Source organism: Schistocerca cancellata, chromosome 12, assembly GCF_023864275.1.
Source record: "Schistocerca cancellata isolate TAMUIC-IGC-003103 chromosome 12, iqSchCanc2.1, whole genome shotgun sequence".
Taxonomy (NCBI): Eukaryota; Metazoa; Arthropoda; class Insecta; order Orthoptera; family Acrididae; genus Schistocerca; species Schistocerca cancellata.
In genome coordinates this window covers 129,922,631-129,938,373 of record NC_064637.1, presented here as the reverse complement: position 1 = coordinate 129,938,373, position 15,743 = coordinate 129,922,631, and the positions used below count along the sequence as shown (strand labels likewise).

Genomic DNA, 15,743 nt, shown 5'->3' with positions numbered 1-15,743 from the left:
AAAAATCCTCAGAAAAATATATTTTGAAGTGGTCTGACCATCTTTAATTTGCTAAAGCCAGTTCAGTTTTTCTCAACCTGCTGTCTGGCTGTGTCATAGAATGCTCACATACAATGTGTGTCGCACAGGTTCGATACCCACCCCTGCCAGAATTTTTAAACGAAGGTGCATGTTCCATGAACATTTCCATGAAACTTAAAATACATATGGATGAAAAAAATTCAATTTGTAATTCTTTTAATTTAAAAATCTTTTTTAAAGATCAATAATTAAAAATGTGTATTTGCAATGAAAATGGAATTTTTGTGTGTAATATGTAATTAGGATGGAAAGGCATGCATTTTTTTTTGAAAATAGCAATGAGAGATCTGTTAGTATATATTTTATGAATTTTATTCAGTGTGTATCAAAAAGAAACATCCAGTTTGACACATCTATATTTCAGAAACTAATAAACATATACAATGAATTTTGTTTTTTGATGAATGGGAAACTCAATCCCCCCCCCCAAATACCTTCTCATAGGTGTTCAATATGTACCCCTCTTGAGGTGCACAGCATATGTCAATGCAGTATTCAAATTGTTCACACATTGCAGCGAGCATGTCTTTAGTTACAGCTTCCACAGCTGCTGGTATGCGATGGTTCAGTTCCTTCATTGTTGTTGGTAATGGAGGCATATAAACAGACTCTTTTATAAACCCTCACAAGAAATGATCACATACAATCAGGTCCAGTGACCTTGGTGGCTAGTAATGTAAGGCTGAATCATATGGTCCAATGTGACCAATCCACTGTTTAGTAATCCTTTGATTTAAACATTCCCGCACTTCCAGATGCCAGTGTGGTGGTTCCCCATCCTGTTGGTAAATGGAGTCGTTTAAATTAGTCTCCAACTGTGGCAAAAGTCAGTTCTCAAGCATATCGAGATTTGTGCTTCCTGTAATAAGTGTTCTCACTGAAGAAAAATGGACCGTACAACTTTTTCTGTGAATCTGCACAAAACACATTAAATTTTCTAGAGTGCCTCTCATGACGTACAGCTTCATGTGGTTGTTCTGTACCCCGCATTTTCACATTATGATGGTTCACTTTGCCATTTAAATGGAATGTTTCCTCGTCACAAAACACTAAACATGGAAGAAAACTGTCAGCCTCCATCTTGCCAAGAACGAAATTACAGAATTCCACACGTTTTTGTTTGTCACCTTCATGAAGAGCTTGCAGTAGCTGAATTTTGTATGGTTCCATGTGTAAACGTTGATGCAACACATGCCAGACGGGTATCAGGGGCATGTTGAGCTGCATAGTGAACAGATTTCTGAGGACTCCTGGTGAAACTACGGCAGATGCATTCGATGTCCTGTCAGACACTCAGGGATGGCCCGGCGATTTGCCTTTACATAAACAACCTGTTTCTCGGAATTGTTCATGCCATCGTCTAATGCTCTGTGGTGTATGAGGGTCCACACCATACCTAGTATGAAATCCACACTGAACAGTTATTACTGACCCACACTGCACAGAACGTACAACATACAGCGCTTTATGTTGTCCCGACTGAAGTGGGTGCACTCTGCTATTACCTAATGGGAACCATGTAAATCTCGAGAGTTTGCTCTTTCCAACAGCATGTTTTTCACGCACATATCTCTAATAACATAGTAGTTTAAATCAGGTGATTCTTTTGATACACCCTGTATTTAAATGACGTAAGTATTTGAACTGAACGAGGGGTGGAGGAGGGAAACCCAACTTAATGACCAAAATTAGACTCAAACCAGCACTTACCAGTATCAAGCACTATTGATTTTTTTCCGTCTTTATGTATTTCAACTTCACGGAATTGATAGTAGAACAGGCACCTCTGTTTAAAAATTTACTTCAGCCAGGAATCAAACCCAAAGCACCTACGTGACAGGCAAACATTCTCCTGTTGAGAAAAATTGACCTTTCTTTAGCATATTAAAGACAGTTGGAAAACTTCAAAGTTGATTTTCTCAAGAATTTTTGGGCGTTGCATTGCACTATTTTGGAACATTAATCTTTCAGTTTTGAGCTTCAAATACCTTAAATATAAAAAAATTACAAAAATGTGATTGCTGTGTGGTCCTGTTGTTAGACAAACGATAGTTTAGTATGGTTGGATTCCAGGCAGTGAGTACACATAACAGCACGACTCGCAGCACCTTGAAGAAAACAGTTAGGTCGGTCATCGAAATATTCTGCATAAAATGGAAACTACAGCTTGGCAGAACATTCGGGACTACACTAGTAACCAGTTGCGCCGGGGAAAGCTGAGAGATTACAGGAGCAATAAAAGCTTCAACAATGATAGACTTTTCCACTTAAGCTGTAGTTATTAAGACCTCTTGTTAGTCACACAATTAGTTTTGTCTTAAAGGTATTTTCAAGTGTTTATAAGGAACATGGTGCCATATGCCTCAGAATAAAAATTAAATGCATCAAAAGTGTTGTATGTTAAACAAGAAAGGCTGTTACTTAATAATATGAGCTGCTTTCACTTTGTGGGAGTTCAACCAAGTCACAAGTAAAGATTTCGAAAAATTGCACCCTGAATTTAATGAAGCACTTAAGTTGAACTTCATTTTTACATTCTGGATTACTACAGCAGTGGGTGATTTAAAAAGCAATAAAAACTGGTTTATTCTACTAGTTTGCTCCGACTGAAATGCTCAGAGTCAAACAATTGCGAACTGTATAATTTACAAACCATCACAATGGTACCACATTGTCCAAATTCACTGCCATCTTGATGTGTGTGGCACCTTGTTGTCTACAAACACTCAAAAATTCTTTTAGGCTGAAAATAGTTGTGCAACTAAGAAGAGGCCTTAATAACTGCAGCCTAAGTGGGGAAAATGCTATTGTCAGTTTTGAAACTTTTATTTCACCTGTGATTTCTCAGGTTTTCTTGGTGAAATTAATTAATAATGTGCTTCCGGTGCTCTGCCGAGTTTTTTCCGTTTCTCTTCACAATATTTTGACAACCAACTCTGCCATCTTTTTTCAGGTGCTGTGAGTTTTGCTGTTACTGGTATTTGTTGCTTGAACTCCAACCAGACAGTGAAGCATTTTTGGTCTCTGCTACTATTTATGGCCAGGCTCGATTCCCAATGCCCACTATGGCCATCAATGTCTCTTTGTTTTTCAGAGCTGGCAGTGATATTCTGTGAAACACACATTCTCTCAGCATTTACCAACTCTAGTGGATGTGATGGTCAATGAGATTTTAATAGATAGAGTACCAGACCCCAAGCTTTATTTAAATTGAAACCACCATCTCTGTTTATTGGGTTTTCTGATTTCTTTATTTTGATAGACTCTTAATTATGCTGTTCCAGATACTTGATGTTTGCACCACCGTACTGATCTTGTTGCATTTCATTTCACCATTTAAATTCGAGGCAGTGCTTGGCGGTTGCTGGATTTGCTGTGTCATTGTAGTTGGATATGCTGCTGATGTTTCTTGCATATATCATTGAATGTTTTGATGGTCTGTTTCACAGAACTTATTAGACACATTCTAACATCTAATTATGTGCTGTTCAATGGACAGTACTGTGTAGAGACCGCTTGTATGGTGATGGGTAGTCATTGATCACCTGTTGTTGCAAAACTATACATTATACACTTTGAAGCAAAGGCATTAGAATCCTCCGAGCTGAAACCAACATGTTCCTGTCAGTACGTGGACAACACATTTGTGTGTGGCCACATGGACTGGAAAAGCTTCAAGAGTCCCTGGACCATTTAAACTCCATCCATAATAATATAACATCGGTGATATAGTATATACAGAAAAACTACACACATTGACTTCTATCTCCGCACCTCAAGCCATCACCATCTGTCACAAAGGAATTTGGTGCTAAGGACTCTGATCCATAGAGCTTGTACACTTTCAGGCAAGGAGAGCTTTGCCGGAGAAATAAAATGCTTATGAAAAGTATTCCAGATGGATGAGTAGTCAGATCTTCAAATTGAACAGGCGATGCAGGCAAAATCAAGAACACCTGAGAAAGCAGTTTAGACTGTGGTCGAGGAAGAGAAGCCAAAAGACACTTATCTGCCTTATGATGGCTCAATATCTGGAAAGATCAGCAGACTCGCAGGGAAACATGGCATACAGTGACATGCAATAATATGATGGCAGTATGGTGATGCAAATGTCATACTTCTGGGACAGCATAATTAAGGAGTCTGTCCAGATAAAGGCATCAGAAAATGTAAAAAACAGGTACAGTGGTTTCAGTTTCAATAACGTTTAGGGTCTGGCACTCAATGTATTAAAATCTCATCAGCCATCACATCCTTCAGAATTGGAAAAAGCCAGCAGAATTTGTGTTGAAGAGAATACCAGTGCCAGCTCTGAAAAACAAAAGAGCACAAAAGGGCTTAGTGGGTGCCGGGAATCAACCTTAGCTATAAGTAGCAGCATGAGACTTACAGTAGTTTACAGTTTGTTGGTGTCAAGGCAGCGAGTACACATAACGGCAAAACTCGCAGAACCTGAAGAAGGTGGCAGCGTTGGTCATCAAAATATTGTGCATAAAATGGAGGTGACAACTCGACAGAACACCAGGAAGCACACTGTTAATTTCTTTGTCTTATCTGAGCTGCAATTCAGTTTCAGAATTTCTCCTCAGTTTCCTGCATGGCTTGCTCAATATACAGATTTAAACAATGTGTGGGGACAGACCCCCCCCTCCCTCCCCCCCTCCCCCCTCCCCTCCCTCTCCTTCCCTTCTGAGACGCAGCGAGGTGGCACTGTGGTTAGCACATTGGACTTGCATTCAGGAGGATGATGGTTCAAACCCATGTTCGGCCTTCCTGTTTTAGGTTTTCTGTGAATTCCCTTAATCATCCCGGGCGCTTTGGATGGGCATGATCATTTTCCTTCTCTATCCTTAAAACATTCCAAGCTTGCTCTGTCTGTAATGAGAGATGTAAAATGTTAGATTTAGGAATAAAACAAGAGAGATTATTTCAGAGTAAGTGTGATTTAAAATTATTGTACTGAGGTAAAATATATTACGCATTAACTAATGGACTTTATACAAATTAAAACAGTTGCTCAAAGAAGAAAATAAATTGAATAATAAACTTTGGTGACAGGTTCCAAAGGTGTGGCTGGACAAACTGAACTTGTCTTTAATAGATCCTGAATTAGAAACAGGTAAGATATACTAATAAGTGAAGCAGCTGTGATTTACAAAGTCACACTGTTGAAACATGTCACCAAAGTTTATTGCCCAGTTTACTTTGTTCTGTGAACAACTGTTGTAGTTTATATATAGTCCATTGGTTAATCTGTCACATATTTTATCTTAGTTAAATAATCCCTTTTGTTTTATTGCTAAATCAACATTAACATTTTAAACATCTGGCTGTGGAGATATGCTGTAAATGCACTAGTTTAAAATCTTCGATCCAATAAAATTTCACTTCACTACAGTTACCTTTGTATCTGATGATGGCATAACAGCTGAAAACCAGTTTCTGAAATAAGTAACAAATATTGTAGAATATTACATCAATGTTATGTGTGTTTTCACGCATAATGTATAAAATATTCTACCAAGAAATTACAGAACAGTCAATCAGTGCACTTACAGAATAGATTTGAGAAAGGCAAATCTACATTTACAGCAATTGTAGATTTATAGAAAACTTTTACAACACTGGCCAGACTACACTTTTTGAAATGCTGGAAGTAGTAGACATAAAATATAGAGCAAAATCTTATCTACAACTTGTACACAAACAAGGCTGCAGCTGTAGGAGTTGGAGGACATGAAAGGAAAGCAGTGGTTGAGAAGGGGGAGAGAGAGTACTGTAACCTATCTCACCTGTTGTTCAATTGTCTGTATATTGAGCAAGCAATACAGGAAATTACAGGGTCAGAAAGGAGAAATAAAACAATCTTAAGAACATAGATGGAATTTTTCCACTTAGTCTGTTTTTATTAAGACCACCTTAGAGTTGCACAGGTAGTTTCAGCTTAAATCAGTTTTTTGATTGTTATAAAAAAATCCACCTGTAGAGTCTGTGCAGGATACAGTGGTCGATGCACAGTGAACAGTTTCCGTCAAAAGTGCTGAGCAAGTTCGTTCATTTGCTCAGAAGGAGAGGCTGACAGTGTTTGCCGCCTTTCGGCTTGTCAGCAATAACAGAACCATTTTTACTTTACTTATAGCTTTATATATCAGGTCCATGGTGATGTGCCCATCATTTCATTAATGAAAAACAGAGGTCACTATGATGATGTGTTGGGTGCTTATTACATAATATGTTGCCGTGAATGAAATTTAGCTAATATGCTGAATTTTTCTTTAGACTTGGTTGGATGTGTCTGTCTATTGTGCTGTGTCAGTGATAAAGCCAGCTTTATATTTCATAAACTGTTTAAGGTATTGAAATGGGATTTTGGCAAATGATAGTACGGAAAGAGGAGAGTATTCTACCATATGGTTATTATGCAAAACTTCATTATTTACCATGTTATTTCACTAACTATAGACTTTTCGATGAAAGCATGTAATTTTTAAGGACCGTCGATAGCTGGTGAAATGAGATGCTGCGGGTTTCAGAACAAAAGTGAAGACATTACACGTTTATTTTCTACCAAGGATGTGCTTTTTCATAAGCTACTTTACTTTTCATAAGCTACTTTACTTTTCATCAGTTCCTTACTTAATAAACTTAATAATCCACTATTTCAAAATTCTCTCTCAATTGAGTCTACACAACGTGTTAGTGATGTGAGACCTTGTAAACTCCACCGCTTTTGGCAAAAGAAGCAAATTTTAACATTACTGCATGAGAAATGTGTATGTTTTACTCCAAATTTGCCACTTGTGACGATTCTCTGAAAGTTAACAGATATTTAACAAGCCAGGCGAAAATATATCACCGCATTTTTGGTGGAATTCTTTTTACATACTAACCAAAGAAGAGATGACAGATTTTCTTAAAATGGCCACCATGCAAGTATGGGAATGGAGATGCTACACTTAATTTTTACAGAAAATGTGATCTTAGGCTTCAGTTCAAAACAACACTTTCCCTCCACCACTTCGCATTTCTCCCACACTGCCTGCCTCTGACCCTCACCACTACCGCACACCACACCACATGTGTGACCTGCCATGCGCATATCTACCAGCCGCAGCATTCTGTGCAGACTCTATAGGCTGGTATCTGCTTGTGTTGGGCCGTGACAGTCTGGAAGAAAAACACAGTGTTCTAATGAACCTAGAGCATTGACCAAATGTTGTCTCAGCTCTTGAAAATCTGCTCCACTGACACAGAGACAACTACAAACACTCTTCTGTTTAAGTGAGTATAGTTAAAGTTAGATTTTGTAGGGAAAGAAAATATTCCTGAAGAACAGAGCAAGAAAGAAACATTCCACATGGGAAAAATATATTAAAAACGAAGATTCCATGACTTACCAAACGGGAAAGCGCTGGTAGATAGACACAATAGAAAAAACACACAAACACACACACAAAGTTTCAAGCTTTCGCAACCAACGGTTGCTTTGTCAGAAAAGAGGGAAGGAGAGGGAAAGACGAAAGGATGTGGGTTTTAAGGGAGAGGGTAAGGAGTCATTCCAAAGCCGGGAGTGGAAAGACTTACCTTAGGGGGAAAAAAGGACAGGTATGCACTCGCGCGCGCGCACACACACACACACACACACACACACATTTCCATCCACACATATACAGACACAAGCAGACATATTTAAAGGCAAAAAGTATTGAGTACTAGTATGATGTTTCTCTAGCCCATTCGTGAAGCTCTGCGGCACCAGTGTCTTTTGGATTTCTAATTTTTTTATGTGGCCTCTGCACATTGCATACAGTTTAGTTTGAAACTCCGGGAACCCTATAGATTTTGTAGTAAATTACAGAACATTTTTGTTTCTAGGTGTGGAAGAATGTCTCCGAATCGGACCGTCGCGATATCTATGAAGATGTTATCTTCAATTTGGCCAAGAAAGAGAAGGAAGAAGCGAAAATAATGAAGAAGCGGAACATGAAGCGCCTGGCCGAGGTACTGGACTCGATGATGAACATCCAGTACTCCACGACGTGGCAGGAGGCGCAGCAGATGCTTCTGGACAACCATGAGTTTGCAGATGATGCCAACCTGCTGGGTCAGTTCATTACATGTTCATAAATTAAAAGGAAGGTCAGCGTTGGCCGTAATATTGATGTTTTATTGATAGCAGAATCGATTTTCGATCACATAGTGATCATCTTCAGTTCTGTAGAAATTAAACTCCCGACACTGGTATCCAGTTATTGATAACTTGATTCCAGTGTCTGAGTTTAATTTGTACCTTCCTTTTAATTTAACATATATGGTCGTTGTGCACACAGCACTCCATGGAGTCGCCAATCAATGTTCATTAGTAGTAGTAGTAGTAGTAGTAGTAGTAGTGATGATGATGATGATGATGATGATGATGATGATAGTAATACAGACAAATCAGTGTAACACAATATTTTGAAAAGCTTAGATAGACTGAAGCTGTTTTTTTAATTCATACCTCGAGAATAAATGTAGCATATGCTAGAAATGTTAGTGTCAGAAGCAGTCTGCCTTTCTTCCTTCATGCTCTGAACAATGCCAGAAAAATCTTTTGGAACATGATCTCTCACCTCTCACAGACACTCCCACCCAATGTGTGTTAACACTTCCAACATCTGCTCTTGAATAATTTACAGATACTTACAGGAAGTAGTTGCAAGGAACTATCTGACAGTAACCGTCAGTAAATATTCACACCTATTGTAAATTGTTCCGTGAGAGTACTAAACAGTCTGAGATGAAAAGACTTTAAAATTTACCCTATGCCTCAGACCTTAATAACATGTGTTAGAAATTAAACATGTGCACAGTTTTATTAGAAACATGGCTGTTACAGTACAGAGTAATGAACGAAATACACAAAATTTCCTACTGAATGGTGCAGTAGATTACAGGAGATCCCCATGCCTTTGGTTCTAATATACCAATGATACCAGCAATTTTTTTAGGAATGGAATGTAACATTGTGCACAGTAGACAGTCAGATCAACCCATGACTACATAGTAGATCCAGAGGAAGACCACTGCAACTGTGGTTGTAATGTCAGTGACAGTTATGTTACAATATGATTTAGTATTTTGCCCGAGAAACATTTATGTTAATGCAATCCACACAGATATTACACAAGCTGAGAGTACGATAATACTGTAGAGAGAACATATTTTCGTTATCTAACAATCCTGCCTTTTTTTCAGGTATGGACAAGGAAGATGCCTTGATTGTATTCGAAGAGCACATACGGCAGCTGGAGAAGGAAGAGGAGGCAGACAAGGAACGGGAAAAGAAGCGCTCAAAGCGGCAGCAGCGGAAGAACCGTGACGCGTTTGTGACGCTGCTGGACGAGCTGCACGAGCAGGGCAAGCTGACGTCAATGTCGCTCTGGGTAGAGCTGTACCCCACCATCAGTGCCGACCTGCGCTTCTCCGCCATGCTCGGCCAGCCTGGTCAGTAAATTGTGTAGCTCTTTTCCAACGAGTGATTGTATCGCCTTCCGTGCGTAATGTCTTTATGCAGAGAATTAGCAGCGAGTATGATGCTTGACATTCTATTTTTTCCATAAGCTTATTTCAGCCTTACTGTCTTCATCAGTACATCAGGAAACAATTGCATTTATTTATATTTTACATAATATATAATTTATAAAGATTTTTTAAACTGAATGTTGTAGTCAAATTCTGACGTAAACGGATGTATGTGTCTTTGCTCAAATATATTGATGTGTTTGTAATCTCTGGCATTTTGGTTACCCATTATCCCTATATAAAATTTCACTATTTTTTTTTAACTGTGTGGGGTTGGAATTGGTTTGACCATTTAGTATATCGTGAGGATAACCCTTGTGTGTGTTTATATTTCAGATTCCTCCAAAATATTTTTGATTGGACTTTTTGGGATTTTTTGCAGGGTTTGCAATGTGCTTTCAACGTTTCAGCTTCATTTTTGTCATTTTTGAGGTGTGTAAAGAAGTTGTATTGGTTGTTATTTGTTTCTTTTGTGTGTTCTCAGAAAGAAAAACACAAAGTTGACATCACTGAAAATGCACTACACCCAGCACAAAATATGAAAAGTCCAATTGTAAATATTTTGCAGGAATTTGAAATATACATACACACTAAGGCTTATCCCCATGCTATACCAAATGAACAAACCAATTTCAAATGCACACAGTTTTTTAAATAACTCATTGAAATTTTGTATAGGGATAACGGATAACCAAAACACACCAACAACAGTTCCATAGATATACAATCTACAGAAAGATATATCTTTGAGTAAACAATTGACTGTCAAACCTGAATTTCCACAACTGTGTAAATAATAAAAATGAGTTATAATATACATGCAATATCAAATCATCAGACAACTTTAAAATGTTACTGAAAAAATATTACAACTATGGACAGCAGCAATGATTTAATAAAAGTTGACATATGTCCATTTAAACCATTAGGATGTGAGTACAATATCCAAGGTAAAAAAAAGAAAAACCTCTATAAATTTTATATTATGTAAAATATGAATACATGCAATACTTTGCAGATGTGCTGTTCAGGGCAATAAAGCTGAAAGAAGCTTCTAAAAAAATTTTAAAGAATCAAGCAGCATACGGTCTATTAATTCTCTACATAATGCCCTGCTGTGACATATTATATGCTTCAGGTTCCATAATACAGAAACAGAGGTGTGAGAATTCTCATGATCTATTATGCAGTTACATAATTGACAGTTGCTGCAAATTTGCTATGAAATGACATTGCAAGTGCAATACCGTGCAGAAAGAATTTAAAGATTTAATTGATAATAAAAGAGAGAAAAATTACAACAGTCAGCAGACAGGATCCACCGTTCAGTATGTCGACAAGCACTCTGTGCTAAATATAGGTATGCAGCCCGAGAAGAAATTGGTGGTGTGAATAGTAACATTTCTGAATTTACATGCATTATTTCACTTATTTCACTGTCAGTTGCAACATTTTTTGATGGAATGAACAGAGTGTGTGGAGAGTACATTGGTTAAGTCAAACGGCATGCATGGAATGATGTTTCGATTTAAAACTCACTATTGTTGAATTTATGAAGGAAAAAGGAGTGCAGGAACAAAAATTAGAACATCCAGAATGGATTGCAGATCTAGCATTTTAAATGGACTTGACTGCACACTCCATACAGTAAAATATTGCAAGGTGAGAAAAAACTTCTTTCTTATTTGATGGGGATGCATTTTAAAAGAAAATCTCATTATAGCAGGAACACATTTGGACAAACACAGTGCAGTCCCCCAAGCTCACTGCTGTTGAAGAAAACGGGAAGCTTGAAGAATTCATTGCGGTCTTGAAAGAATTGTTTCCTAAACATTTTGGGAACACCATCAGTCTTACATCTGTTTTTGAGACCATTTTCCGTTTGAGTTGGAAGCACCCCTTTTCATGTGGAGATGTAACTGATTAATCTGAAGGATAATTCCCATTTTAAAGACAAATCCTTTTACATTAAAACTGTGCAGAATGTCTACATTGCTTTCCTCAGATAGCATTTCCACATCTTCATTATGAGATTGTAAAAGTGTTACAATATTTCAATCAACATATTTGCATGAATGCCTTTTTCCAATTGTGAAACTAAATCAGTCACGATTTCATGGCAGCATCAGTGTGAAAATCTGAAACTGTCTGTGTGTACATATGCGGGCAGTTTGTACCATATAAAAATTATATTATGTCTTCAGTGCGCCAAAAAATAATTGAATAACACTGAAAGTGTGTCTTGTTTGTGATGTATGTTGTTGAGCAATGCGAAATATGAAACCAAGTCGTAAGCAGTGTGACTGCATTGCCTTTTAAATGCATCACTTTCGCAGTTTCCCCCTCTCCCCTCCAAGTGATGAGACGGAGTGCTGTGGTACTGGGGGAAACATTCAGCAAGGCTGATCGTCCCAGTACGTGGCCCTGATGTATGGGAATGCAATATCTGTTTTCAATTTTTTTAAAAGTAGGAACTAACAAAGAGGATGACACTAAAACTTGTATAACTTTGGTTGACGAAATGCCAAACTGTTGAATACAAAATATTCTCATAAATTGAGCTCCTGTGCTTTGAGACGAGTGGAAACAAACCTGATGGTGTCACGTCAGAATTAGTTATGAAAAAAATCTTATGTCCTTTGTGTGTGTGTGTGTGTGTGTGTGTGTGTGTGTAACTTACACTGATTAGCCATAGTATTATAACCAGCTGCTTAATACTGCAGTAGTCCATCTTTGGAATGCAATACAGCACCGATTCTTAGTGTTACAGTCAGCAAGTTCTTGACATATCTCTGGATGTATGTGGCATTGCATGTCTAAGTGCAGGTCATGCAGTACTCTAAATTATGGGCCAGTGGTTTCTGGGTGCAGAGTTGGTGCTCAATAGCACCACACATATATATCATCAGGTTCATATCAGGCAAACTTGATGCCCAAGACGTCAATGTGAGTTCACTATCGTGCTGTTTAAACCACTATAACATGATTCTGGCCTTGTGATATCGAGATTCCTCTTGTTGGAAGATGCTGCTGTGTGGTTATAATTAAAGTGCACTACTCACAGAGGTCCAATGTGGCCTGTAATTATTGTATGGCAGTGAAAAAATAGAATTGATTTATGCTGGGAAAAAAATTAGTTCCAATTTTGGCCACCAGGTGCAAATCTCGTTCTGTGAATGCAAAAAAAACTTACAGAAGTGTTTCCATATGTGTTAGGAACAGGCTGCAGGCAGAAAAAGTGAAAAAGGCATAATAACCACCAGGTGCAAATCTGGTTCTGTGAATGCAAAAAAGACGTACAGAAGTGTTTCCATATGTGTTAAGAACAGGCTGCAGGCAGAAAAAGTGAAGCAAGTGAAAAAGGCATAATGTAGATTTTATTATTGATTGACAAGATACTGCATGTGTAAAATGATGTAATCAACAGTTGCTTGCAGCAGTTCCAGTGGAATCTGAGCAAGCCGTTCCTGTATACTGGTGTTTAGATCAGGTATGGACCGAAAGTGTTCCTAGTAAACGCATTCCTTTAGATAACCCCAGAGCCAAAAGTCACACGGATTCAGATCCGGTAGTCTTGCAGACCGTGCATGTGGAAAACCTCTGGAGATAACACCTTCGTGGAAGGTTGCATTTAGCAGACCATTGACTGGACGAGTGACATGAGGTGTTGGCCCATCTTGTGTGAAAACAGTGGTTTCCACACAGTTCATTCTTCCAAAGCAGGAATCACATGCTGTACGAGGATGTCTTGATAATGTGCAGACGTCACAGTATACTTGACAAGCCTTCTGGATGGATTTTCTTCGAAGAACTGCGGACCGAGAATAAAGGCTCTTGTGAATCCACACCATGGAGCCATGTAAAGTGAATGGAATGGAATGGCTTCTTTGTGCACAACACCACTTCAACAGCACGCCAAAGTCAGCAGTTCAGTGTATTTGCTGGACCCTGTGGTGGATGTCATACCATCATGTGAACAGTGTACAGCACTAGGTTTCCACCTGGTGACCACAGTTGGACATTTTTCAGTGTAAATTGGTTCTGCATTAACACATTAGTGTATATACCAAGTTTCACTGCCATATGATAATTATAGATCGTAATGGATCATCGTGAGTAGCTACACTTAATTAGATCCACTCGGTATTTCCATTGAGCACGACTTAAAGCATGAAGGGATGCAGATGATCCGTAGTTATGTTCACATGGTCCACAGCTGTCATGGTGCCTTACATTACTACCACAGGTCCTGTGGAAACAAGTAAATGTCCCCCGTAGCATAATACTGTCCCACTATCGTAAGATCTCATCTGTGGTGCAATGCATGTTTGTAGCAGCAGCTCTGCAGGATGACAGCACATGTGGACAACACCATCAATCAACCTGGTGTAGCGAGGAACAAGAGTCATCTGACTAGGTGATCCACAGTCATCTCAGAGATACCACGGACACTGCGACTGTAATTGTTGTTGTTTTTGTGTCTACATAGCTTCATCTTGAGCATTGTGCGCTGAACGGTGTGCTCCAGAACACTTAAACTTGTGCCGGAAATGTACTTTCACCAGATCTGCCTAGACTGATGATGCCTCTCGGTCTTTACAAAATGGATGTGCCTTATATCCCAGACTTCTTTAACAGTTTCATCAACTACCACAGACGTTCACAACAGTAGAATGTGAACTGATGACCACCTTTGCTGTTTCCAAGTTCCTCATTCTGAGGCTCTGAACCATAACAATCTGCCCATTTTCAGAGTTGCGTACGTCAGTGGGTTTTCCCATTTGCTACCCATACTTGTTGCTAGAATGATTCTCCATTTGTCTCTGCTCCACTTGCAGACATCTCTTACTGTGTCGTGCCTGCAACCCCACCAGACACCATTCAATCTCACAGTGGGCAGTGGTCCAGTGTTTTGGATCATCAGCGTAAGTTGACTTATGAATGTAAGGGAAACATGTCTAAGAGGTGTATTCTAGTGCCTGTGTAGTTTTGAGGAGACCAAAGGAATTTCAAGATTTACAGCTAGTATTTGGTTCTGTTTAACATTTACATCTGTAATATTCTGAACAAAATTTTCTTAAACTCGGATAGTTCTGTTAATGTAAAAATGGAAACTAGCATATTTGCTGAAGCTCAGTCTTGTACATTTGTAAGTGAAGAGTGTATCCTTACTAGCTGATCATCTGGCATTACCCAGTCTTATATTAGGGCAGTATTATGCAATAAAATAATGTGATCTCAGGTTTTCTTGGTGTGATTGATTAATGGTGTGCTTCCAGAAGTATAATAAGTAAAATAACTTTCTCAAAGATCTTTTATAAGACATTTTATGGAGTATCGGGTGGTGTACTGGAATGCTTTTATTGACATCTATATACATGCTCTGTAAACCACTGTTAAGTGCATGGCAGACAGTACTTAGCATGGTACCACATGTTAGTGTTTTCCCCCACACGTTGCAGTTTCTCCCGTACAGAGTGTCAGAAGAATGATTGCTTACATTCCCGTGTGTGATGTAGTCTAATCTTGTCTTCATGGTTCCTGCAGGAGTGATACATAGTAGAATGAAGATCTCTATATTCTTCGCTTAATACTGGATCTCAAAAATTTGTAAGTTTTCTCAACATAATTGGCATCTACCTTAAAAACTTCTGCCAATTCAGGTTTTTCAATATATCCATGATGCTTCTTCATAAGTCAAACAAACCTGTGATCACTTGTGCCACTCTTCTTTATTTTTCATTCACTGTCCCTTGTTAATCCAATTTGGTATGGATCTTTCACACTGGAACAATTAGGTGGTCTCCCTTGTAGACTGATTGCATTTTCCCAGTATCCCTGCTAAGGAACGAAAGTCAGCCACTTGCTGTACCTACAACTGAGCATGTGTGATCATCTCATTTCATATCCATATGAACTATTACATTGTTATATGCAAGTATTTGTACGAAGGGACTGCCTCATCTGTGACTCACAGATGTTGTAATCGTAGAATATTACTTTTGTTCCTTTGTGAAGTGCACAGTTTTCATTTCTTGACATTTAGAACAAGTTGTCAGCCTTTTCAACACTTTATAAGATTTCAAAGACCTAACTGC

General features: G+C 38.5%; 1 protein-coding gene across 1 annotated transcript in view; it reads left to right on the top strand.

Annotated features, from left to right (window-relative positions):
- The window catches only part of LOC126109866 (pre-mRNA-processing factor 40 homolog B), a 176,646-nt gene that overhangs the window by 95,610 nt on the left and 65,293 nt on the right, over positions 1 to 15,743 (top strand). The window contains exons 9-10 of the mRNA XM_049914932.1: positions 7,957 to 8,185; positions 9,319 to 9,567. Of these exons, the coding sequence (XP_049770889.1) occupies positions 7,957 to 8,185; positions 9,319 to 9,567 (478 nt within the window). The remainder of the gene's footprint in view (positions 1 to 7,956; positions 8,186 to 9,318; positions 9,568 to 15,743) is intronic.